Source organism: Hakea prostrata, chromosome 9, assembly GCF_041222555.1.
Source record: "Hakea prostrata isolate BN-2017 chromosome 9, UWA_Hpros_2, whole genome shotgun sequence".
NCBI classification, from domain to species: domain Eukaryota; kingdom Viridiplantae; phylum Streptophyta; class Magnoliopsida; order Proteales; family Proteaceae; genus Hakea; species Hakea prostrata.
In genome coordinates, this window is record NC_142608.1 from 55,205,615 (window position 1) to 55,232,953 (window position 27,339).

Consider the following 27,339-nt stretch of genomic DNA (forward strand, 5'->3'; position numbering starts at 1 on the left):
GCTCCGTACCCACCAATGTCTTTCTAAATCTAAACAGAAAAGATACGCCGGCGAGAAGGCCAAGGTCTCATCTTTTTGGTGGAACAAAACAAATGGTACCAGATACCCGTCAAATTAGATTTCGAACAGTCGCCCCACCTCCATGGCTCCATCTATCTTCTTCTTCTTCTATCCCTTTGGGGTTACTTTTGTAATTTCATATGTGTATTTTAATAGAATAATAGGTGCCCATCCTTTCCGCGCCGTAAAAATAGACTTCTAAAGCAATTACCGATAAAGAAATAAATCTCGTCTTGCGTTTACCCGAGAGTGTCTCCCTCCCTCCACCTGCTCGATCTTATGCCTTTGCCCTGACAACGTTGAAGGCCAAGGTAATAAGAGAAGAAGAGCAGAGCAGGAGGGAAGAAAAGTTGAAAAAACAAAAAAGAGAGAGAAGAGAATATCTCTCCCACAATCTGAATCTTGTCTCCGGTATGATATTTTTTGCGTTTGATGCTATTCTAGATCTTTAATCATTAGTTCCGTCTTTTCATTGTTGATTGTTGATTTATTCTAGTTTGATTTTTAAACTCCAAAGATGTTTTTCTTCAGGTTTTAATTCTACCTTTAACAAACATCGAAACCTAACAACATCATTAGCTATTGTATTTAGAGAATTTCATTTTTTTCATTCGAAATTAGAGTTTGAAGGCAGGGGAATTGATACAAAGGGTTGCGGGGATGTTACCTGCTAGGCTCTAGGATGTCCATATTCTTGATCTCTCAAGCAATTCTAATTGTAACTGCATTGAGTTCAATTTTGATTCTGCTTAGTAATATGGTAATACTGTACACGAGTGAGATTGATTTATCATGCAAAAAAATGTAGTCGATTTACTTAATTGTTTTTGTTATGTGAGAGGTTTATTAACGGTTTTTTATGGGTTCCAAGATAAAATGAAGGTGAAGCAAGTTCTGAAGAGCATTGATGCATTTCCTCGGGCTGAAGAGCATTTGTTGCAGAAGACACAGTCTGGAGCAGTGGGTATGTTTATTTTTAATTGTTTTGTAGGGTTTGTGTACCTTAAATTATAAAAACTTAAGTAAATTCTTTGTCTGTTTCATGATTATCTTAAATTATGACTCTATGCTATGTTGGATTCTTAAAGCTTTTATTTAGTTGGTTCCATCCACTACCAAGTTTAAAAGTTTTTTCAGGGAGGAAGGTAGTACCTGTTGAATGGATCGCAATGATGGGAATTATAGCGTAATCCATGCGCCTTTTTATTTATTATTTTTTGGGGGGGGGGGGGAGCTTCTTGGGGGACTCCAAGAATTGTTAAAAAGATGTATGCTACATTGAACCAGAGGACTGCAAAAGATGATTAATATAGAAAAGAGAGCTGTTTTGCAATGGTAATGAATCTTCTATATCCCATATTGGTTTTTTAGAAGCTGATTCCATATGGATCCTAAAAACTCCTACTCTAGGCCCTTAAAAGTGACCTATTACATAGAAACCTTGGGATCAAAGGCCCAACATGTGTATAACCCATCCTGGAATCATTCCTAAGATAGAGATGTTCACTTGGATGACAAATCTGTGTCATTTATTGGACAAGATTGTTTTCCATACTTATGGTTTCACTTCAATCTGATCTTGTTATTCAATTTACTAAAAGCTTGATGTCCAAGCACAAACTTTATCCAAACCAGAAACATAGTTGGAGATCAAAATGACCTAGCTGATTTCAAATGCATTTCAATTTTTTTATCATGAAAAGCAAGGCTATAATGGCTTCTTTAGCTAGTTCAACTCCTGCCCCAATTGGATATTCTCAGACTTAATTCTTGTTGAAAGGCTGCTTGAAATATTTTTCTAGCTGCACTAATTTTTTATTTCCTTATTTTAATTGCTTAAAATAGGAATGGATTTGCTTTTCTTTGGCTTGGACTTACTGACCTTAATTCCTTCATCTTCCTTTTGGCAGTGTCCATTGTTGGTTTAATCATCATGGCTACATTGTTTTTGCATGAGCTGAAGTACTACCTTACAACATACACAGTACATCAGGTGTGAGTCTAACCTTCTGTTGTTGCTCTTTACATATTATGCTTCTTCATTAGATATTCATTGGGCTGTACCCAAAACATTTTCTCTCTGGTAGCATAATTCTACTTGCATGGGGTTGTAGTTAGCAAGTATGTTTCCTTAGATCATCTGGGTTATCTTTATGGATTGCTTGTCATGTTTCAGATGTCTGTGGATTTGAAGCGTGGAGAGACTCTTCCAATCAACATAAATGTGTCATTCCCTTCTCTACCTTGTGATGGTTAGCATTTGTGATTCTATGATGAAAATTGTGTTTCTTATGGATTTTTTTTTTGATGAAATATCAGTGGAATTATATTTCATGCATCTAAGCATTGATGCAACTTTTCATGTGTTGCAGTTTTAAGTATCGATGCTGTTGATATGTCAGGCAAACATGAAGTAGACATTGATACAAACATTTGGAAGGTAAGGAAGTGTTCTCTTCTTCCAAGATCTTTGCAATTGAGCTTGATATGTTTTTTTTTTTGTCTTTTTGCCAGTACTTATCAATACTTCTTATTTCTTGCTTTACTTGGAGTAATGGTTAAGGAATCCAGAAAGGGAGGCATACAAAATCAGTGAGATACATAGGAACCATATTCACCTTGGGTTGGGGGGGGGGTTCAAGTAGTGGAATATATGTGATGGTGATGTTGAAGTCTCCTTTGTTCGTAGGTTGCTTAAGCTGATTAATGTTAGGCCTGCAGAAGAAACCAGGGAGACCATGAGTGCTCTTGCTCTTGAGTTATTGGTGTAGGTAATTTGAGCAGGAAATTGTGACTTGAAGATTATGCATGCAAATCTAGCACTGGATTAGCCTATTTCCTGTGAACTCAACTTAAGGTTGATAGATATAGGTGTTAGACCTTGGTTTTATACAGTAAAGTGGTCATGGGCCTGTCCTGTGGGTCCAAAAGTTCTGCATTTAGGCCAATTACGAAAACAAGTTATGTAACCCAGGGTGTGGGCCAGTCTTCAGGTTCCTCTTAAATCAAACCAGCTAACAATACCTACCGCTGGAAGTTTATTTCAAATTTTGGTAACCCATGGGTAAGGAATAGAGGAAAAGTAGGCTATGTGTTGGGATTGGGAAGGTTTAGGGTTTTAACAATCACAAAGATGGGATAGATTTTGGGGAATTTTAGGGTTTTGGGATGCACAAGAATACTGTAGGATGGTATGGGAATGGTTGGGGTCTTTGGTATGTAGCTAGAGGAGGGAAGGGATGGTATCCTGGGTAAAGGAAGGGATAGGGACTCTGCGGTAAAGAGGAATGGGGCCTGGGACTTGCGGTTGGGCTGGTGGGTTAGGGATGATTCTTAAACTTTTCTTCTTCCTTTCTTCTTTTTTTCCCCTCTCTTTCTTGGAATTCTTCACAGATTCAAGAAAGAATTTGAATTGCAGAATTGAATTACAAGTAAGAGGGCTGTGATGGGTTTTCTTGGGCTATTAGGCTGTTGCTAAGTTAGGGGAAGAAATTGAAGGCTAGGGGAGGGGAGTGGAGATGGGGGAGGGGCTGGGGATTAGACTTAGTTGTGGATGAGGGCTGCTGATCAGATTCTTGGAGAGGAGGATTCCTTCACTAAGTGCCGCAGGGATTCTCATCCGTGAAAAATGCATGCACACTTCCTGGCTGCAAATCTCACAATTTGATTTATCCAAAACTGAATTGAGTTACAACCAATGGTATGAATTTAGGTCTGAATTTATAATCTATTATTGACACTCCCACTTTGACTCTTAAAGAACTCAAACTAACTTGTAATTAGGACTCTTAAATAAGTTCTCCATGAGGACTTTAAATAACAAATTAAAAGTAAATGAGGATTCTCCAAAATTAGCTGGAATTATCCCAACTAAATAGGGCTCAAATTATGAGTGGATAATGATCAAAATACCCTTGCAGGGTTTTGGCTCCCCTTTGGTAGTGCCGCAAGCTGCTGCTAGTGGGCTTAGGCCTTCTTTTGGGCTCTTCTTTGTCTGGTTACATCAATAGGTTGTTTCTTAGTTTGCTTGGTAAATATGTAAATTCTAAGTGCAGAGTAGTATTTTTCTTATGTTTTTCCTAGTTTAAGTTGGTTTCTAAGTCCTTATTTCACTAGGACTTCTTATGCAAGGCAATAAATAGCCCCCCATCAATGAGAAGTTAGAATAGGCAACAGTTGATTATTTTGCCTTCAAGGTTTGATATGTGTGTGGTGCTGCTTCAACTACTGGTTTATGTCAACTTTGGTCAGAGAAGGTCCAAAGTTTGAGTATTCCATGAGGTTCTTGGTGAAGTCAAGCCAAATCCTTGCTATGGCTGAATAGACAGCCTTCAAGAAGCCAGTCATTCGATCCAATCATCTATAAAGCTCCCTGTCAGAATCTTCAATGATAGACATCTCTAATTAGTTAACTTGGGGTTTTTAGGTCAAAAACTAAGGTTAGGTTTGGTCTGAACCATGCTAGTAGGCTTTGATGGTAGGGTTTGTCAAGCGAGTTTAGGAGGGTTTATCAGTGAAGGTTTATGGTTTCGCGGATGGTGAACTAGTGTTGGATTTGAAGTTTCAGCAACTTAAGGTTTGGGTTTTCGTTTCCTGGAAAGTGCAGGATGAGGGTGTCTAGGGTTTCTGCTTGTCAAAATGCATCTAAACTCAAATGGTTTTATTTAAGTGGGTAGTTGGTCTGAACTGAAATTGATTTTGATGGTTGATTTAGGCTTGACGAATTTTAGGGTTACCTGGGGAGAACCAAAGTATGAGGTTTTCTAGGGTTTAAGTAAGAGATGAGTGCCGCAATCAGGATTGAGTTTCCTTATAATAATATATAAGGTTTTCTGTGTTGTCACTGGTATATATTTCAGTCCCGTAGGAAGGAAACTTATTAGTAAAGTCTAAATCTGAAAAACATTGGGTGTCATTTTGCAAATTGTGAAAATGTCAAAACCAGTATGATGTAAGCCAGATCTGGGACCACCTAGTGATGGCCCAAGGGGCTTACCAGTATCCTATGGCCCTACCAGCAGGCCTGGTAATTTTGCCCAAGCATGGGGGTACTTTGGTAGTTTTGCACTTCTTCAATTTGGTCAATGTGGGGTCTCATTAGGTCCAGTATGTTTGTGGGATCATTGTTCTACTTTTATTTTTGAATTTGAGTTATTAGCTGTTGAGTTATTGAAGTGTCCTTGTTAGGTTGGGATTCATAAGTTGCAAGGAAGTCCCCTTGTTTCATTTTACTTGCAATGAGTCCATATCTATTGTTAGATTCCAATTTAGATCCTTCTAGAGTAAGATAGTCAATTAAGAATTTTAGTTTGATTTGTATTGCAAGTTAGAGTCCTAGTTCAATTTCCTTCAATAGGCTATAAATAAGCCTCTCCAAATGTAAAGTTCAGACTTGATTATGTGAATAAAGATTTGAGATATAAGGAAGAGTTGTTGTGGGAGCCCAAGGGGAATCCCACAGTGGAGTGTGATAAGTTTCCGTAGCTTTCTTCATTAATTCCCCACCTATCAAGCTTTGTGGCAACACCAATCTTCAAGTAATTCAGCAACTACAAGTCCCCATCCAATTAAGTTCAACCCTATCCCCTCCCCTACCCCATACTCTCTGTCCTAAGCCAATGCAACCCTCCCCCACTCCCCATTCTTCCCTGCGGTAGCAGCACCCTCCCTCCCCCCAAATCCCTAGATCCCCTTCCCCATTCAACCCCTCCCTTACCCTATAGGATTACTCCTATCCATACATGTCAGTCCTACTGTTAGTTTCTTCATTAAGCCATATTGCACTAGGTCTGAAATTCCTCTTCATCTTTTACCTGTAGCAACCCTAAACCCTAGTTTCTCAAAAGCTCTCGTAACTCCCCAAGCCCCACAACTAAACTCCAAACAGTTTTAGGATTACCTATTCTACCTCCCCTTCCAAATCCTATCCTAGCCAACACCTCAAGAGTCCCAATCCAACTAGTAGACCTAATTTTGAAACCCTAACCCTTTAGGATTAAATCTGAAACTACAAAATAAAAACAGCAGATTATTCGTAACCTAGCCGAACCCAAGAATCCCTCAAGACCTATCCTACCTAAACCCTAGCTTTAATTTCAGATCTGAAACCATATTACAGCTAGGCTTCAAGCCTTAAATATTAGACCCTAAAGGTTCTAAGCCTGGCTGAACCCTCTATAACCATATCCTAACACTTATAAACCCTAAATCCTCCAAAAACCCTTCTATCAAAGACACTTACAGCCATAGAAGACTGCTGATTCTTAGAAAAGAGGATTCTGGAGTGTGCTTGATTCTATGGCAATAATACAAGAACTACCAGCTACCAGCCTGCCAGGCAGAAAAAGAGAGAGAAGAGGAAGGAGGAGAAAGAAGAGCTTTGCCCATTGACTTCATTCCGCCATAGCCTATTATTGAAATTCAAGAAACCATTTCTTGGTCTCATTTGAATTGGTCTTCAAATTTCTTGGTTAACTGGCACTCATTCTTTTTGATCTACATCTGGAGAAGAGTATTAATATTAGAAAAAAGGAGAAGAACTATGAAAAGGTGAAAGGAGGTCACATGACCTTGCTGCTGTATGACACCGGCAAGAGTAAGTGGACCCACTTTTTTTGTCATTAAACTCTAGCTTTCTTTTGAGTACAACCTTGTATCTATGGGGGGGGGGGAATAGAGACTCCTAACTGAGCTCTAAAACTGAAACACAATTCCAAATCAAACTCCATAACTACTTAGTTTATAAAAACTAAAACAAAACATTTCAAGATTATTGCAAATATAATAAACTAAAGGAGCATGTTGGAGCCTGAAAAACCAATAGACATCTCCATCTGGGTTCCCCAACATGTTTGGAGCTGTCCTAGGAATTACTCCTGCATTATTTGACATTCATCAATAAATCAAGGTTACGTGATCAGTTGGTTTGGTTTCAGCTGATCTAAACCATGGACCAAATTAACTGTGGTTCAATTCTTAAATACTTGGCACTAAATGAATGAGTTATGAGATAAACTTCCCACCTAATTAGACATCCTAGCTCTCCCCTTCACCTCGGGAAAATATCATTCTTTTGGAGGTTCAAATTCACCAATTCCCTGGCAGATAAGTCTGCAAGAGAGGGGCTAGAAGATTGTGTATATTGAACCATGTTGTCATTTCTATTCCTGAGGGTTTCATGTGTTTGTATGATTCTTTTGTAGTTGTACTCTTGTCTCTTAATTTTAATTCACTAATTTCTCTCCTGGTTGTCAGATTGATTTTAGTAAAGGAATCTTTTTACTATGTTTTAAAATTTTTTTTCTTCAAATTTACTTATCATGGTGTCTGTTTCCAAAAAAAATTCCATCTTTCATTAGTCATTGTTCTTTGTTTATTCAGTGGCTTTTGACATGCTTGTTCTTCTCTGATGAGCTTCTTGTTCTGCTAATGATTTGATACTACTTCCAGGTTCGCTTGAGTCGTGATGGCCACATCATTGGCACTGAATACATATCTGACCTAGTTGAAGGGGGTCATACTCACAAACATGGTAATGCTGTGGTGGCTCAGTCACCCATTCTTATATTTGGATAAATTTAGTGGAGAAATTATTATCATCTATGATTAATTTCCCCATTTGTTATTTGTTAGTCTACTGAATGGATTAGAAGGCTGTGAGCCTGTCACTTTATGATTGCACGATATAAGTTATGTATGCGTGGGTCCTTCTTTAGATTATTTTCTTATTTCTGTTTTTTTTGGGGTCCCTGTCTAATAGGTTTAAGAATTTATTTCAGTCAAAATGAAACCGTGTCTTTGTATTACATAGAATCTGCAGTAATGCTAACTTTTCTAAGCCCAGCCCCTGCTCATCTTTATCTGGGTTTAGGCTAAATCCTAGCTGCATGTAATTTAAGTTAGGCATGTGTTGGTTATTCAGTTGTCGTTGTTGATCTTCAGCACTTCTACTGGTTTCATTGCCATATTTTTATTGGGAAGAAGTAGCCTGTGGGATCTCTTCCTTCCTCTCTTTTCTCTATGGGCATAAGGTTTTAGACCTTGGGATTGGCTGGATTGGACATGGGCAATCCTGAGAAAAATGGGTCAAAGTTGACATTTCACAGATTTTCATGGTATAATTTCCTTACTGGTCAGGATTAGATGGATCAGCATTCACCAGTTCAGAGAGAAAACAGGGATTGGCCAATACACCTGATGCAATCCTGAGATTTAAAGCCATGATTGACCGCCAAATGTAATAGCAACTGAACTGTTTTTCCTGACATATTTGCTTTCTGCTTTTACTGTTTGATCAAATTCTAGATCCATTTTTTCCCTCAGGGGTTTTTTGGGTGGCGGGTGGGTGGGTGGTTTGGGGGAGAGGGATTTCCTGAGCCTTTTCTCTATCTAGTCGTGTGGAGGATTTCTTTTTCTCTTTTTGGTAGTGGATCCGTAGCCTTACTTTGTTTTCTTTGTACTTCTGCATTTCCAATGAAAGAATTATTTCAGCTGTGAATTTTATATTGTAGAATAACACCATCTTTAGTTGAAGTTGAGAAAGAGGTATATAATAAGTTGTTGTTTCTCTTAAACAGATCATGACCAAGAACACCATGAGGATGCTTCTAAAAAACTTCAGTCTCATGGTTTTGAACAAGATGCTGAAAATAAAGTCAAGGATGTGAAGCAAGCATTGGCCAGTGGGGAAGGATGCCGAGTATGTCCGGAATTTTCAGGCACATTTGGGTGGTCAATCAGTTTATCTCTTTATTTATGTCTTCTTCACACTTATGCAGGTTTTTGGGATTTTAAATGTTCAAAGGGTTGCTGGAAACTTTCATATTTCTGTTCATGGATTAAACATATTTGTTGCCCAGCAGGTCAGTTCTTGTTATTGAGTTTTCATGTTTCATGAGTATTTCATCTTTAAAGGAATATAAATCAAAATTATTTAGTGAAATTTTTGGGAATTTCACCAAAGCCATATAAAAATTACTGTGATGTAAGCAAAAAACTCTGAAATTGAAACTGGAAACTATGAATAATTTGATTTGAGCTTTGAATTACATCTAGAATGGGATAATGTTTGATTCCTTGCCTATGTCTGCTATTTGTGAACTATGAAGTATGCTTTTTTGTTGGTTAAGGTGATTGTACTTTGTATATGGGCAACATATTACTGGTCTGTTGTGGTGCACTCCAAGTTTATAATAGAATCTATATGATTATAGAGGTTGGGACCACACTAAATACCATGATTCTAAATTTTGAAGTTTGATGGAAAATCAGAGAGCTGGAGAAAATTCAGAAACGAATACAATTTGGAAGCAAAACCAGTTATTGTGGTACGCATCATACATGTTTTGATACCTGTATTTATGAGTAACTAGGTTACTGACATCAGAAATCGAGATTAAGAAGAGACAGTAAATAGAAATTTAAGAGTTAAGAAGGGACTGAATACTTAAGACACCAAATAAACCAACTCTTACTTGGTTAATGTGACATTGACACCCTAGAGGTGGCATAATATCACCCCGCTTGGGAGATCATTGAGGGGTCCATACGAACAGATGGTTTAGTATACAGGGGTTTGGGGGACTGGTAAGGAGTACAAAACTTAGTCCCATGTCGGGGGGGGGGGGTTGAAGGATCATGAACTATTAAAAAGAGGGCCCCCAGTAGCTCAGCCCGGGCAAGGGAAAAGCCGGGGCCGGCAAGGGAATGGACAAGGAAAACAGGTCAATCTAGAAGAGAATGTGAATAAAGTAGATGGCATTCCAAATCTGATCAATCGAGTGAGATTTGGAAGTCCATCTCCGACGATTACGCTCCCACCAAAGGTGATGGACTAGGGCACAAAACACCAGCTTACCAATCCGATCGCAAATGGAAGAGCGCGAAAAGTTTCTCAAATTCCAAGACCAATCTAGACCAAATCCGAAGGAACATCTCGAACAGGGCCATATGAAGGAGAGGGCTTTTTCCCAAATAGATCTGGAGAAAGGGCAGGAAAAGAAGAGGTGTTTAAGGTTTTCCAATGCAGACCAGCAGAGGATGCAATTGGGGTTACTAGGGATGTGGCAATCAGAGAGGAATACTTGGGTGGGAAGGGCTTGGTTGAGGGCCCTCCAAAGGGTAAGGCTGCGTTTGTTTGCAAAGGTGGGGTGGGGAAAAATAACGTGTGGGCCCCATGTGTAGTGGGGTGGGGAGAAGGGAAGGAAATGAAAGGAAAGTGTGGAAAAGTGTTACTTGTGGGTCTCACATTTTACTTTTCCACACTTTTTCACAAATTCCCACACATTTTGTGGGGTTTTGAAAAGGCTAGGGGTGGGAAAGTTGGGTTGCCACATCACCAAACAAGTTTCTTTAATTTAAGGAAACTTGTCTCTAACCTTCCCACCCCAAGCAATCAAACAATCTACACTTTTAGGATTTAAAGGAAAAGTAGGAAAAAATATGATTTTTTCAAGAATTTTCCCACCCCTTTTTCCCATCCCACCTTTATTCCTGCAAACAAACGCAACCTAATGGAATGGCGGGGAATGAAGCCTTTGAACCAGACCAAAGGGGGCCAGGGAGGTTTTGGATTATGGGGTCTAAGGAGGTTCCAGGCCAAAGATGTGGAAAGGGATTTGGTGGGGGACGGAAGCCAAATGGTGAGGTCACAGGAGGAGTTGGAGAGAGGGGGAAGGGAACCCCAAACCTGTGTGAGAATAGGAAGGGGGAGGGGATCTAGGACCCATTAGAGATGAAAGTTGACAAGGGGATGGTTTTGGGGATACGAGTGTCGTAGACAGTGCGGGTACCAAAGTGATTGTAGAGAATGCCCATCGGATGCCACGGGTCAAGCCAAAAGGATGTGGAAGATCCATTAGAGATGGAGATAGAGATAGTAAAGATAGCTCGGGGGCAGAGAAGGAGGATTTTCCTCCAAACCCAAGAAGGATTGGAGGGCATAGGAACAGTTTAGAAGGAATCCGATCGGAGAAGGTAAGAATAGACCCACCTATCCCAAATAGAATCATGCTTTGAGGCAATCTTCCAGATGAGTTTGAGGAGGCAAGCCAAGTTTACATCAGAGATCCGGCTGATACCAAGCCCCCCTTCGAAAGTAGGGCTACAGATGGAGGATCAACTGACAGATTGAATGAATCTAGAGACATCCTGCCCTTTCCAAAGGAAGGTACAAAATAAGGATTCCATTGCATGGATGGTGGCTTTGGGGAAGGAGAATATTCTGCACAAGTAAAGACAGGTGGACTGGAGCACAAAACGGATGAGGATCACTCGGCCAGCAAAGGATAAGAGTTTGCCCTTCCAAAGCTGCAATTTCTTATGGATTTTGTCAAGCATTGGAAGGCAGTGGTGGAGAGTGAGCCTACCCGGGATGAGAGGGAGACCAAGATAGACCACCGGGAAGGAACCAAGTGAGAAGCCTGAGAGTTGGAGGAGAGAGACACATAGTTGATCAGAGATACCGGAAAGGAATATGGTGGATTTGCCGAGATTGACCCTAAGGCCAGAAAGGGATTCGAAGAGCGAAAGGGCTAAGAGGATGGAGGCGATAGATAGGTGGTCCGCTTCAGAGAATATCATGAGATCGTCCGCATAAGCAAGATGAGTGAGGTTTAGAGACCTACATATAGGGATGGGGGAAATGAGGAGTTGGACGGTTTTGGATTGGAGGATGCGGGAGAGGACTTCTAAAGTAAGAGAGAAGAGGAAGGGAGATAGGGGGCAGCCTTGGTGGATGCCAACAACGCAAGGGGAAGAATCCAGCCAGGGATCCGTTGGCCAAGACGGAGAATCGAGGGTTGGAAATGCATGCTTTGATCTAGCGGATGAAAGTGAGAGAAAAGCGCATGGTAAAAAGGACATCACTAATGAAGTCCCAGCGAATGGAATCAAAAGCTTTGTGGAGATCAACTTTAAGAAGGGCGGCCGGGGAATGGGAAGATCTCTTAAAGCCCCGAATAATCTCCGCACAAAGGAGAATGTTGTATGCAATGCTGCGACCTGAGATGAAGGCTGATTGATTAGGGCTCACAAGGGATGGACGGACCCTTTTGAGCCTATTCGCAAGGACTTTAGAGATGAATTTATAGATGAGATTATAGAGGGAGATGGGACGAAAATTAGAGAGGGAAGATGCTCTTGGCTTTTTGGGGATGAGACAAAGGAAAGTCTGATTGATGGAAAAGATTTGGGAGGGGTTGAAGAAGAAGCTACAGATGGCATGGACAAGATCATTCTCAATGAAATCCCAAGTAGCAAGGAAGAAACCCATACTAAAGTCATCAGGGCCTAGGGCTTTATTTGTCTTGTGGGAACAAATAGCAAGAAGGGAACAAATGTTGTTGTTCAGGCCTGTAGAGCAGTCCACACCAGGAAAACAATATTCTAATGAAATTTGAATTGTGCAATATCTGTTGGTGAACTCATGGAAACAGGGCAGAGTTCGAACTTGAAATGTATAGAAGATTGACCTGAATTCTGAAAACAAAAACCAGTTAATCTTAACAGTAGAATATTAGCTGTCATTTGTGAGAGGAAACAAGCAGTACTGGAGGAGATATGATGCAAGGAAGAAGGATGAATTAAGGAAGAAATAAAATAATTGAGACAACTGAGAAGAATATCAGAGGAGTTTGGAGAAAGAACACATGATGGGAGGCCAGACTAGACGTAACAGAGAAAACCAGTTGTTCAGCTGCATTTGAAACCCAAAATTCAACTAACTGAAGGATCAGTTGTACTGCAGTGAGCATATGAAACCCAAAATTCAACTATTATGGTGAAGGAAAATGCTGTCTTATTTCATTTATACAATGATCACATCTACGAGTTATTGAATCTGTCGGCACTAGCTTTCTTTACTAGATGTCAGACTTCCCTTTGCCAAAGCATCTCATATAGAAAATAATTGCCTGAGGGTAGTGTTCCTATCATATTCTACAAAAGCATCATATGTTTTATCATATACTAAGCATTCTGCTGAAGTTCATGTGCATATCATATTTGTTCTATGTTCATTCCACATTGATTTATTTCGTCAACATCCCGCTCTCTTTTCTTCAGATCTTTGAGGGAGCTGGTCATGTGAATGTGAGCCATGTTATTCATGATTTATCATTTGGGCCAAAGTACCCTGGAATTCATAACCCACTTGATGGAACAGAACGAATTTTGCGGGGAACGAGTGGGACATTCAAGTATTACATAAAGGTGTCGCTCTGATGTTTTTAATTGATCTATTTATTCCTCTGACATATGCTGTTTATTGGATTTTTGTTTTCTTTTTCATGTATATTCCATCTCCTAGGTTCCCCTTTGAAAATCCAAAATTGTAATGGTGGGTGGTTAAAGGATATCATAGGCACCTTACTTTGCTAAAATGCTTTCCAAATTTGGCCATATTTCAATAGATTACTGATGGATTTCTACACGCTTAAAAATTAACGGGTTCAATAACTAAACTGGAATCACATGGATTTGGAACCTGATAAAAGAGAAATTTGATAACTTCAAATCAGAAATTCTGGTGGACAAAAAATTCTTTGGGAAGTCAAAAGTATGGCCAAAAATTAATTCTCAAAAGATGAGGCTGATGAATCTGATCTGGATCCACATTTAAAAAGAGATCTGAAGAACTAGTTAGGGAGATCTTGAGACGAAGAAATTGAGGGAAGCTGATAAGAATGTGTAAGGAGTGTCGGAGGGGTTCTAGAGGACCTAATGGGCACTTGAGGGAGGATCAAGAAGGGGCAATGGTGGTGGAGCTGTGACACACATTTTCTTGAAGGACTTCAGTTTTTGCGATGCACAAAAATTTGCATGATGGACTTTGATAAGGGATCAGATATCAGCTTGCTTGGCCAGGGTATTGGAATTCCCAAGATGTTCTCAATAGGACCTTTAGACATAGAAAAGGAAAAGGAAGGATTGCCTGAATGGTTGGGGGGACATGAAATGGGGAAGGGAAGCTTTTGTGCCTACAGTAGAGGGGAGGGGAGGAGAGGATAGGAGGGAGAAGGATGGTTCAGGTTATTGGAGAGACTCTGGTGGGTAATGGAAAAGGGAAGGAAATAAATGTGGGGGTTTAAATTTGGATTATTGGGCACAGTCGTGTGAGGTTGGGACAGTAGAAGGTTAAAGGGCCCTTTTTTTTTGGGGGGGGGGGATATTGTAGTAACAGGGAGTGATATAAGATAGAAAATGTTTCACAGTTGTAGAACCAGACAGAATTGGTTCACAGGGCAGCAAACAGGAAAGTAGGGGGATGTCAGAGAAGGTGCCAGGGTATGTAAAGGGACTGCAGGTAATCCAGAAATGAAGAAGACTTTTTTTTGGGGGGCGGGGTGCTCAGAGAAGGTGCAGGGTATGTAAAGGGACTGCAGGTAATCCAGAAACGAAGAAGACTTTTTTCTTAGGGGGGGGTGCTCAATGGTAGAGAAGGGCATTGGGGTTAGTGATGGAATCCAGATTTTAAGGTTGCTGTAGTATTCTCTCCTTTGTGGACCAGCAATCTAATGGGATTATAATGGAAGCAATTAGTGTTTTGGAATTGAATTGGAGAGAATTAGGGCTCACCGATAATCTAGATGCTTGAGATGGGAAATTGAGGTCCAAAGGGGTTGGAATGGGTTGAAACTTGGAGGGAATGTAGGTAATAATGTGAGCATATGATTCCCCAGGTTTGGTGGTGTTTGGATGGCTAAAATAAAAGCTATGAAGGTTCTTGTTTTTAGGTCTTGGGAAGCACGATAATTCAAGACTTCAATTATATCTTGAAATCAGATGTTAGAATGAGGCCAAATTAGGATCCTAGGTCACTAGGGTTGGGGGGATTCTTAAAGTTTGGGATAGATCTAACGGTTAGACTGATGTAGATCTGATGTTGAATAGTCTCAAGAAAAGTCTGAAAATTCAAGAAAATTTAAGAAAAGAAGGGTGTGATGGATGAGGGAAGAAGAGGGAAGGGTAGGGATGGGATTGGGGATGCAGTACTTGTAGATAGAAAAAAAGATTTCTGGTATTGTTGAATGGTTGCTAGAATTGAAGAACACTTATTGAAATTGAAGAAGAAAACTCTCTAAATCCGCTGTGGCCCCTCCCAAGAAAGGCCACGACGTTGTTCGCCTCCAAACCAGAATTTTGTTAATCAATTTCAAATTGAAGATTACATGGCTGGAAGGTTTTGTTTATGGCCTCAAATAAAGAAATGCAAAAGGACTCTAAGTTGGAAAACCAACTAGAACTCTAATTGGCTTATCCAAAACTAACTCAACTACTCTTGACTAAGACTTCGACTCAAAGAATAAAACTCAATAACTAGCTCTATAGAACTCCAGTCCAAATTCTAAGAGTAGATATAGAGACCTAAAAAAAGGAAATTAAAGTGGACTCAAATTGTGGGATCCCAACCTATTTGGGAATCTCACCTAGACAAGGACTCTTAAATAACTTGCAAAACAATAATTAGAAAAATAAAATAAAAATATATCTTAAGGTCTAGACAACATCCTGGACTCGATGGAACCCATACCTAATTGTTAATTTGTTACAACAGAGAAAATAACCAAAATACACCTGGATCGAATTGGGGGTTGTTATTGGGGGAAGCGGGTTAGCCTGCTTACAGCAGTTAGCCATGAGACTATACCTTCTACAGAGTGGTAGTTTGATCAAGGTTCTTTTGTTGACAGTTAGCCATGAGACTACCTTCTACAGAGTGGCAGTTTGATCAAGTTTTTTTGGTGACTATAGTTCGAACTCTACAGGACCATCTGGTAAACAGCTCGTGACCAAAGGAAACTCCTGAGAAGACGGTGCACCAGACAAGGGGATTGTGGATTGTGCAACACTGAGGTTTTCTTGGGAAGCACAAAGGCTTGTGTAGGAGCTAGAGGTTGGATGGCTGTAGGTGACAGCTTGTGGATGGTCAGCAAGGGAGCCAAAAGCTGGTTTCTTGTGCAGATGGAATGGCAGAGACGATTCTTCTTTCTTCCTCTAGTGAGAGGAGTCAGGAAGGTGAGGTGAGGCCTATAACTGGGCTGAGAAGGCTAAAACTTATGATGTTTTCGAGGAGACCTGGAAGGGTAGCAAGTTGATTGATGGGGTAAAAGACTGTTTCCTGTTTCCACAGTCAAAAAGGAGCTTGGATGCTACTCACCAAGGTTCCAACTCCAGCATCTTGATATGACTCACCAAGAAGCTTGCACTTGGATGTTACAAAATTCAGTCTGGATATGTTGCACCAAACCAGATTTATTAGGAGACCAGTATTGAGGGGCGTACACGGTAGTGGTAGAGAATAAGGGAGTTGTGGGGGATCAATTTCATAGATGGGAAGTAGTTTGTTGGGATTGTGTTGGGGGGGAGTTGGTAAGGGAAGAGAGGAATTGTGAAGGGAAAATTGAATAGTGCTTTGTAAGGGCAAGCTTGGTTGTGGGGAGGGGAAGACCCTTGGTTGGGGCAAAGCAGTTAGGTATTCAGGTTAGGGGAGGCATTGTTTGCTCATCAATTTCTGTCTGAAGTTGTAATCCATTTGCAATATTTTTCTAGCTTTGCTTACCTTTCCATTTCCAATTTGTGTGTGTGAGGTTTGGGAAAGTGAGGGTGTGTGCCATGGTGTGTGAAGGAGACCAAATGGTGCTGCCGAGAGCCATTGGGGGTTCCTAACATCTGGCATCAGAGCAGTTTGATCCTTGGGAAATGGTAGGGACCCGAATGAAGATCAGGATAGCAGACTTGGAAGCTATTGTGAAGGGCTTGCAAGGCCAGTTGTCAGCCATGGACTGCAAATTAGAGTTCCTTGTGCAGCAAATAGAGAGAGAAGAAAAGGCCCACCAAAAGTTCAAGGATGACGGAGAGCGTACCTGTTGAAGAGGAAGAACAGTGAGGTAGATTCAGAATCGCCAGAGCATACGGATGTAAAAGCTAAACCCACATTGAACTAAGGAAGAAAATTCGACCGGAATAGGAATTTCGACCTTGCAAAAGGCTGAAATTTTGATGTTTCGGTTGAAATATCGGTCGAAACTGGACACTTTTTCTGGAAATTGGAACTTCAATTTCGGCATCATATGAACTCAAAATGATTTGGATTATTCCATATTACCTATTTCAAGCATAATAAACACAATGAACTAGTATTTTGCCAAAAAAAAAAAACCATTGAAAATTTATCATTCAAGTATACTGACAAATGATTATTTCCGACAAGTGCAAGCTTGTATTACACACGGCATAGAATCATTAGCATACATGAATTGTTTGGTAGAATGGTTACATATACAAGAAGTCAACAAAATAAAATGACCGATTAAATCAAGTGATGGTGTTTCACATATATTAAGTTGAAGCCTATATATCATATATACATAAAATAAAAATACATAATTTTAGAAAATAATTATTAAGATCAGAAAATGAAAAAATGATGGAAAATAATAAAAAGATAAGTTTAACAAAACACAATCATAGATCATAGTCCTAGGCTAAACATATATTAACTTCAAGGCAATACAAGATCATTTAAGGCATGAACAGAACAAAAATAAAAAAGAGAAAGTTCGGAACTGTTGGGTATGGCTCATGCTTCACATTCTATTGTTGCCAGAGTTTCTTTTGTAGCTGTTGCGGCTTAGGAGGTGTTTGGAGGCAAAAAATGAGCAAAAAGAAGTGTTTGAAGGCAAAGGAGTCGTGTAAATTAGATGAAAATGGGATAGAAATCAACAAAAAGTAGGAAAAACAAGTTGAAATGGTCGAAATCTCTGAAATTTCGGTCGAAATTTGACACTTCTCCGAAACAATTGGAATTTCGTTTCGTTTTTGAAAAATGTAGACATTTTGACCGAAATTTCAACAATTTTGGTCGAATTTTCTTCTATGCATCTAATAGAGAAGAGAAGAGAGGGCAAGGTGTGGGAAGCTTGTGGTGGTTGCCGGAGCTCGGAATGAAGGCCTGGAGAGATGTTTAGGGCTCAATAGCACAAAGATTGTAGGGCAACAATTTGGTTATTTGGGTTAAATACAGTGGGCAAATAAGGGACTTTACCCATTCTGTGGAATCTAAAAACTGTCATTAAAAAACCTAAGGAACCTCCATCATCCCAACCCATTCGGCTAACTCAAGGTCCAGCCGGTCAACATAATAACCTAGGCCCAACTAATTTAAATGAACTGAAGACTATTCGAGAACCTGTACGACCCTTGGAATCAATCCCACAGCGGTTGAACCAAATTAACGATCAAATGGGCCATCGTCTTCAACCCCAAAATCTCGTGTAGGCACTGTTGCTGTGATGAGAAGCAAAGTACCAGGTCTGTGTTCTGGGCCACTAGAGGCTTATGGCAGTGGCCAAGGTGGTAGGCTCGACTCTGATGGTGACGATATGGCACCTTGCAATTGAAGATGATCCTGGAGGGTTTGTTTGCAATGGCGACTTCGTTTCTGAAAATTTTCCTGATTCTGGGTGCAACCCATGTACCAAAGGTGAGTATGTCAGCAGTAGGCTAGTGGATTTTATGAGGATGCGGAGGTATAGATATGAACGCGTTGGGGATCAATTAAGGCTGAGGGATGGCTTGCTGCAATAAGAAATTTCAGGCACATACTGGTTGTAGACATCTTCAACGCTGATGCTATTCAAGAAGCTGCACTTGTTTTCTTGATCTCAACAAGAGCCCAAGGGATTGAATAGTCTTTTACAAGGGCAAGCTTGGTTGCAGGGAGGGGAAGACCCTCTTTCAATTAGTTAGGTATTCAGGTTGGGGGAGGCATTGTAATTGCATTTGTTGCTCATCAATTTCAGTGTTGAAGTTGTACTCCATTTGCAACATTCTTCCAGCTTTGCTTACCTTTCATTTGCTGTGTGTGTGTGTGAGGATTGGGAAAAGTTACGGTGTGTGCCTTGGTGTGTGAAGGGGACCAAAGGCTGTTGCCTGTAGCTAGTTGCAGGGGATTCATCTGTTTAATGTGAGGATCCATTGGGAGTTCCTAACAAGATCCCATATCGGGAAGGAGGCAGCAGCAATAACAGCTGTTTGCAATGGGAAAATAACCAATTATCAAGTATTCTTTACGGTTCCCATCATGGGGTACTACAAATGGGCTTAAGCAGCGAATACAAATAGGAAAAGCTGAAATCTGATAAAATGGGAAAACTAGTTGCTATACCCTAGGGAAACTAGTTCCTAAAATTTAGTGAACAACCTAAAATGGCTTTAAATAATACACAACTTCAGTGCTTGTGAGGGAGTGTGGATCCTAAAACAATTTAATTTGATAGTAAAAGCTAAAAAGCCTAAAGTGGCCCAAGTACCCAAACTTTAAGTTGGACTGAGAAATAAAACTCTTGAGACAGCTGAATCATGGTTCAATAACTAAACATAATTTAAGCTAATTAAATATGCCTAAATTCGTGTATCAACTCGGTGCTCATGTTTTAGGCTGGAGGCGCATTAGCAAGTGAAAAATGGACAAAGGGCCCAACCTCTAAATGAGCCAACTCTAGGCTTATTCCTAAGGACAATGTCCCAACTTGGTGCAGGATCTTCATCATGGTCATTTCAAAGAATAATCATACTCCAAAATTATGTCCATTGCCCCCAAAATTATGTCCATTGCCTACTTTTGTTGGCTTATAACTGTTGAAGTTTGTTTTTGTCACATCCCTAGGTCTTAGGCTATAATACTTCACTGAATAAAGAATCTAATAAAGAGACAGCAATTATGCTCTAGCCATGATAAATTACGATTCTGTGGATGCTTCTAATGTTTATTTTGTTTCCATTGTATCTCTCAGACTCTCACATTTTTATCTATTGCCACATAGGTTGTTCCAACTGAATACAGGTATCTCTCCAAGGAAGTCCTTCCAACTAATCAGTTTTCTGTTACGGAGTATTTTGTCCCCATGCACGAGTTTGATAGGTCGTGGCCAGGTTGGCAGTCACTTTGAAGTCTAAACTTCATGTTTGGTGATTCTGTTCCACGCTTACTCTATTTTTAAATAACTAGTGTGTCCGTTAATTCTGCAGCTGTTTACTTCTTGTATGATCTTTCACCAATCACTGTGACCATCAGAGAAGATCGGCGTAGTTTTCTGCATTTCATCACACGACTCTGTGCAGTACTTGGTGGTACATTTGCACTAACAGGTTCCTACTTGTACCTCTTCCCCATTTTATATTTGCTTGATGCTATTCTTTGATTGTTCATACTAGGTCCTCTCTTTTCTCACTAGCTTGTCTGGAATATGGTAACCCTTGTGTGGCCATTTTTCTGTTTGGATACAGACCTAAAAATCCGTTCTGTTCACATATGAGTGCCTTACTAGGCCGGGGCAGTTCTGCTTGTCGAAGTCAGCTACTATGTGTTTTGCTTAAAATTTCTTAGGAAAAATAATTTGCATGCAGTTAAATTTATAGTCAATAGTGGTGATGCAATTTACATGCTTATTGAGTTCATTGATTTTGTGTTTGTTTTTCCTAGTTTCTAACATATATAATTGATTTTTGTATTTCCATTGACTGAAATTTATTGAAAAGGAATAATGGTGTGGATCAGAAATATAGTTGACAATTAGATAAGGAGGTATTTAATGACAAGGTGGGTTACATCACTCTGGTTAGTGGCTCCACTTTATAGTCGAAGGACAACCAGAAGTTATGTCAGTAATCGCCCAATTTTATGAACCTAAAATATGGTTACTTGAGTTGAATATGGAAATCGTCCATGCATTCAATCCTTTTCATTTATTTATTTTCAAAATTGAACCATGATTCAATTGTTTTAATTTCCGGTTCCATTTAATATTTAGGACTTTCTGGTCTTAAGCATTTTTCTTTTAAAAATTTAAGCTAATTATTCTAGTCCTAATTCTGTGTTTGTTTTTGGTGAATAAGCTGGAGAGATGTAACAATGAAGAAATAACTCCTAATTCTGTTTTATTTCTAGGTCAAGTCCTATTAGTTCTAGTGATGCGGTAAAAAATGTCCAAAATGGTCAATTGGCTTTAAAATACTTAATTCTGGTCCATTGGTGTGTTTTATATACATTATGTTCTTATGTTTTGGTTTATTGACGTGATTGGCCTAAATTTGATTGGCCTAAATTTTAAGCCCATAAAGGGGTGGGTAATGATGGTACAGCGGATTAAGTGTGCAATTCAGTATTTGGTTTAGTGTTTGAGTTACATTAGGATACTTAGTTCTTAGATAAAATTCTGTTTTTTTTTAAAATTTTTTTTATTTACCTTTTTGAGTCTTCTAAAGTGATCTGGAGTCCTTTTTTGAGTCAAATTAGGAATTTTGGAATGTATATGTATATATGATTTGATTAAAGGAAAACTTCAGCTAAGTTAACCCCCAATACTAATGCCATCTCTTGAGTTATCCAATTTATCAATTAGACCCCCTATTACTAACATGGTAGAAGATCTCGCTCTCGATTGAGATCTCGCCACCTTGAAAAACCGAGATCTCGATCGAGACATACAATTTTTTGGCGTCAACTCGGTGGCCCATTTTGGTGGGTTTTAGGGCCTCAATTAGGTTGAAACTTGGTATTTAGCCTATGTAAGGCCTTTTGAATACATTGGTGGCTTTGGATTTGTTAGAAAACAACCCTAAGTATGATTTCTAAGTCTACCCAGAGTGTGAAATCGAAATGTTATAGGATTAGGCAATGCAAAGTTATACAACATGTAATATAGAACCTTTAAGGCATATAAATGAAAAGCAAGTGTATCAAATGCATCAAGTAACCAAAATGTTATCAAAATTCAGTCCTTAAGAGTATCACAATCTCAATTTTCAAGAATAGAATAATAAAATTATACAACCATTAGAAGTTCTATACAAGTCATTAAATCATAAGTTCATAATATAAGTAGAGAATGATTGATTTTCCTTCGACATTGTAGATGTGCTAAGAGTAGTTGCAAGTGAAAATCCAGCCGTAATTCCCAAAAAAAGGCAAAAATTGAGAGTCCAGCAAGATTCAGGGCGAGATATGGCAAGATCTTGAGCGAGATATCCCAACTCTCTGCTCTTGACCTCCATCTCGTCTCACCTACTTGAAAAAAATGAGATATCTCGTGAGATCTCCCACCATGATTACTAACACTGTTAGTCTCAGTTAGTTTTTATCCATTTTCAATGTCACCCCCATATTCTAAGGGAAGAAGATGGCAAGGGGGAGGGGGGAATATTCGTGTGAGAATTAAAAACCATCCAAACCCCAAGGTTCTAAACACCTTTCTTGAACTCTTGTACTTCCCAATGAACCCAAATTTTCAACTTAGATATACACCAATATAATCATTAGAACGGTCCCAAACTTTAGGGATCATCTCTATATACCATTACCCAGATTTCTCTAAGTTCTACCCTATTCCAATAGCCTTTCATCCTATATCTCAAGAACCTACCTATCCATTTATATACCTCATTACTCTAAATCTCTCAAACTATCCAACCACAATACAATGTAACCCAGGGTCTGGGCCAGTCTTCAATACTCTCTCAAAGTGAACAGAAAAAATTAGATCTCAACCCTTGCTGTCTTGGGTTAAAACTCAGAAAATAGCAGCTAAACACACTCAAAAATCTCAAGGAAACCTGCGGCTGGGTCTGATTGGTTCTTAATATTTGGATCCAAGTGTGGGGAGGTCTAGGGTTAAGTTTAGAGTTGAATTAGGTTGGAAATTTCAAGAGAATTATTCTGTTTATAACAATCTGCAATTGCAGCACTTTTCCCAAGTAGAATAAGGAATACTATAGAGTCTAGGACTCTTAGTTAAGGTTAGGGTTGGGATCAAAGGTAGGGTAGGGGTTGGGGATTCTAGTCCTAAAAGGGTTTAGGCTTTGGGTTAGGGGTTTAGGAGTTATTGTGTTTTTAATAGGTTTCGGGTTTTAGGGTTCCAAGGAAGAAGATGAGTTGCAGAAAATTTTGCAACTTTAAATACAGGACTGTAGTTAGGTTTAGAAGTAGGGAAAGGGGAAGAAGGAAGGTGCGATCCGAGGGGGAGGGTCTAGAGAGGAAAGGGATGGCGTTTTTTAGGGTTGTATGTTTTTTTTTTTTTTGGGGGGGGGGGGGGGCGGCTGCCATAAGGAAGAAGAGGGGGGGGGGGGGGAAAGCTTGTGATGGGGGTACACAATGGGATTAGGGGTTCTAAGGGGCTGGTGTTGTACTTACTACTTGTTTATGTTGGTTGTCAGACTGAGGAATGAGTTGAAGAGGGCTCCTATGGCAGTCACAGGCTTGAAGGAGATGAAGACCAATGCTGGAATTTGCAGAAAGTCTTTAATCCCTCCATCTGGATTGTGGGCTAGGCTTTCACGACTCCCTAGTCTCTGTAATTTTTATTTAATCTTCAACTGAATTGTTTTCAAGGAGGTGGGGGCTTTAAATAGCCTTACACATGAGGGAAATAGACTCAAACTGGGGAATCCTTTTTAAATAGGGATACCCTTTACAACTCAGCAACTCAATAACAAATTATAAAGGAGTCTTCTAAAGATCTAGAAAATAAGTTGTTAAAATTAATAAATAATTATCCAGAAGGAATCTTTCTTTAAAATTGATTCCAACTGCGACTGAAACTCCTCTGACCACTCAACTACTTAAAAAGCAATAGTAGTACGGACTCCCAAAAATACTAGGGAAATTACCGACCCATTTGGGTTCAAAGAGGTTGGGAACAAGACCAAAATATATCCTTTTGAGGGTTTGGCCAGCCCTTTGGGCACCAATTGGCTTGGCTCTTGATTCAATCTTTGATGGTTTTTGTGGGGGCTGGACCTAGTTACATCACAATAACCTATGCTCCTTCCGAAAATCTTATGACCCTAAACCCTTTTAAAAGAGTTAAAATCTTGGAAAGTTGGCCCTATTTGAAGAATGTCTTCAATTTAGGGCTGCATCACCCATGACTTCTTTTGTAAGGTTGATTAGTTATATCCCATTTGATGGTCTGCTCAGCTGCTTAAGAGATCAGATTTGGCAATTCAACTCCAAGTTTAAGGATCTTGGTGTCAAACTTTAGGACCTCGGATCCTTGGTGCTTAAAGTCCAAGGTGGTTGAAGATTCTTGGCATTTCAAGTCCAAGATTCTTTTTGTAGCTTTGGATTCAGTCTACACCTCTGTTAATCCACATTCCCCATTGAAGAACAATATATCAGCAGCAAGGTTAGCTACAAGTCAAGATCTTCTCCACCCTGTTCTTTCCCCATTGCTGTTATTTTCTTGATTTTTTGACTCCCCAAGAAATCCAAAGTTCGAAGTCACATCTATATCAGCCTAACCATCAGGTTTGTACCAATCCCTAAGTATTCATCCATATATCATCCCTAACTTCAAACCAAGTTACCCATCATCTTAAGCCGTAAAGCCAGTGAGTTCTTTTAAACTACCCCCCAAACCCAACGAAATTTAGAGGATACCACCATCCTAAGTCCAATCCAAGTTCAGCTCCATTCTTACATTTGAAAATTCCAAATTATCAATTCAAGGATTTCATCCTCTATCACCTTGTTTTGCATGTTTGTTTGTTCTTTTTGCCATTTTCGTGTTCTTGTTGTGTGACTTTGTTGACAAGGTTGCCCTCTATTGTCTTGCCAACCCTTTGGAGTCATCTACATTACTATGCTCTTCATTAGAAAAAAGACCCCTGTTTAGATCACCTCATGGAGGCATCCCATGCACCATTACTGAATTACCCTAAAGCCTAACCATTTTATCCTGTTAAGCTGGTTCTGATTTAAAGATCTTGGCATTGGGGCGTGTGTGTGTGCGTGCATACATTTTGTGTATGTATGTGTATATATTTGTTTTTAATTAACCATCAAATTGCTAAATTAATAGGATTATAATTAGCCAGATGAGTGCATTATTATATTTGTATCAAATAAGTTTTTGGACTGTTCTGGATTCTCCTAAATGGATACAGACGTAACAAATACAAATTTTTGAATTCCCATTTGCATCTTAGCTTTATGCTGGGTAGATCCACTGTGAAATTTATTTACTTCTGGGAATTAATGGTTTGCTTTGATAATTGTGTTTGAGTTTCTGGTTTTGATATCTGAATTTCTGAGCTTAGATCATATAAGCTTCCATGCCCTGTGCCCATACGAATTTTAACCCCCCCCTCTTCAGATATGTTTCTTTTAGTTTAAGGGTTTTTCTACTTGTTAAGATCATTTCTGATCTGTTTTCGACATTCTAATAGCTCCCAAGATGCTGAGTTTCAAGTTCTACAAATTAATTGTTGTTTTTGTTCTTACATTCTTCTTTCTACTTGTTAAGACCAATTCTGATCTGTTTTCTACATTCTAATAGCTCCCAAGATGCTAATAGGGTTTCAGGTTCAGCAAAAGTGCAAAATTAATTGTTGTTTTTGTTCTTACGTTCAAGTTTTCTACTTTTAGAAGGATTTCCTTGAATCTCGTCATCCAGGCATTAGAATTTGGTGAGAAGCAGTCTGCCTTCTAACTCCTACCAAGAATGCTTACAGGTCTTAAGGTTATTTTTCAATTGAAAAATAAGATATGGTAGAAAGAGAAAGTAATGGGGACAAAATAGAGAAGGAAGTGAGAAGAAGGAGAAATCTGCGAAGAATCAGACTTGAAGGAGAACTCCCATAAGAAGAAGAGAAGAGAGAGAGAAACAAAATGTTGGGGGGGGGGGGGGGGAGGAACTGCAAATGCACAAAGCTAAAGCTTCAAGTCATTTAGTTTTAAGCTGGCCTTGGGGCCTACCAAATATGAAAAATCATACTGGTCATGTTACTGTAGCATGAACAGTACTTCTGGTTGTGTTGCATCAATTCCTTCATTTAAAAAAAAAAGACTCAGTCCTCAAGTTTCATTAAAAGAAAATCTGCCTTACTTGATCTGTGTCCACAAAAAACAGGCTTTGATGTGTTGCTGCAACATCGTTCACTATCACTGAGAAAATAAATTAGGGAAAAGAAAAAATATGAAGAGGAGGCATAGAAGAGATAGAAAGATCTTAGGGAGGAGAAGAAAAGTAGGAAAAAGATACAAGAAGGTTGAAAAGTCCGTGAGATAGAGAAGAGATTTACCTAGGTTTGGGCGCTGATACCAAATAATGGAACACAAATAGAGAAGAAAGAATGATAAAGAAGAAAGGGGAAGAAGGAGAAATCTAAGAAGATTCAAATTTGAAGAAGGGGAAGGAGGAGAACACTCACAAGAAGAAGAGAAAAGAAAAGAGATTTGAGAGAAGTGACTTACTGGTTGTGCTGCATTGAAAAGTCCAGATGGCTACATGTCATGTTAGTTTACAATTGGCTTCAGTGGCCTGTTGTATAGCCAAGATAGTGTTAGATTCCACATAGGTCATATGGACCCCCAAGTCCAACTTTCAAAAAGAGACATTGAATACTGATTTTGGGAAGTTTAACAACATATTCACATATTCTTGAGGGTCTTGCCCAATCAGATGCGGTGGAAGCTCCAGAATTCAATAATCATTCGACCAGATTGTGTTGACGGCAATACCCCAAGTCCAACTTTACCAAAAAAAAAAAAAAAAACAGTACCAAAAATTTGTGTTCTGAAGCCCCGCACTAGCGCATGGAGAACAGCAGATGGCTGCTGAACATTTTTAGAAGTGCAGCAGCCATTATATACGACACAAAAAGCCCACATGGTCCTCTTTGTTGTCTTCTTGCAACATTAGTTTTTAGGTTTTTTATCAGTTTATTGTTGTTTACTTTCAAGTTTCCTAATTGTAGAAAGATTGTTCCACATCTCACAGTCCAAGCATAAGAATTTTGATGAAAATATTGCTTATTTTTTGGTCATCTAAAACCAGAGATTGATTAAAACTTTAGTGCTGTTCAATTTTGATTCATTCAAGCTAATGTCATTCTTTATTTTTGGTTCTTTTCCTATTTCCTACAATCCTGTGAGCTAATCCCCTTGCTGGCCTTTCCTGTTTTGGGACCAGTCTTTGTTGTTGGGACACTATTTGAAAAAAATAGGTTTTGTGCCTTGAAATCATTGGATGTAGTGAATTGGCAACCACTATTCACTTGTCTTGACTTGGTAGATCGTGTTTTTCATGTTTCCAATTAATTTGTAGTACCACGACTTTCTTTTCTTAAGGTTTGTTATTAGTTTCTAATGTGAGATTCACTGGATTTGCCTGATATTAACAGGAATGCTAGATCGATGGATGTACAGGCTTCTTGAGACATTTACAAAGTCGAAAAGTAGAACAAGACTGCGTTAATCAGTGAGATTTTGATCAATTGCAA

General features: G+C 39.3%; 1 protein-coding gene across 1 annotated transcript; it reads left to right on the forward strand.

Moving 5' to 3' along the window:
* Positions 1 to 262: 262 nt before the first annotated feature.
* LOC149005607 (Endoplasmic reticulum vesicle transporter protein) lies at positions 263 to 27,339 on the forward strand. The gene is made up of 12 exons (XM_089167945.1): positions 263 to 471; positions 932 to 1,024; positions 1,971 to 2,053; positions 2,237 to 2,312; positions 2,433 to 2,500; positions 7,510 to 7,591; positions 8,637 to 8,758; positions 8,838 to 8,921; positions 13,123 to 13,269; positions 19,884 to 19,992; positions 20,089 to 20,208; positions 27,241 to 27,339. The coding sequence occupies exons 2-12, from the start codon at positions 937 to 939 to the stop codon at positions 27,312 to 27,314; spliced, it is 1,053 nt and encodes a 350-aa protein (XP_089024071.1). The 5' UTR covers positions 263 to 471; positions 932 to 936; the 3' UTR covers positions 27,315 to 27,339.

What these genes read in the sequence shown, in the direction of transcription:
- LOC149005607 (XM_089167945.1), top strand. Translation starts at nt 937, where the DNA reads ATGAAGGTGAAGCAAGTTCTGAAGAGCATTGATGCATTTCCTCGGGCT. An exon ending in GGGTCATACTCACAAACATG is followed by an intron (nt 7,592 to 8,636) that starts GTAATGCTGTGG and finishes TCTCTTAAACAG; the next exon opens with ATCATGACCAAGAACACCAT. An exon ending in ACATATTTGTTGCCCAGCAG is followed by an intron (nt 8,922 to 13,122) that starts GTCAGTTCTTGT and finishes TCTTTTCTTCAG; the next exon opens with ATCTTTGAGGGAGCTGGTCA.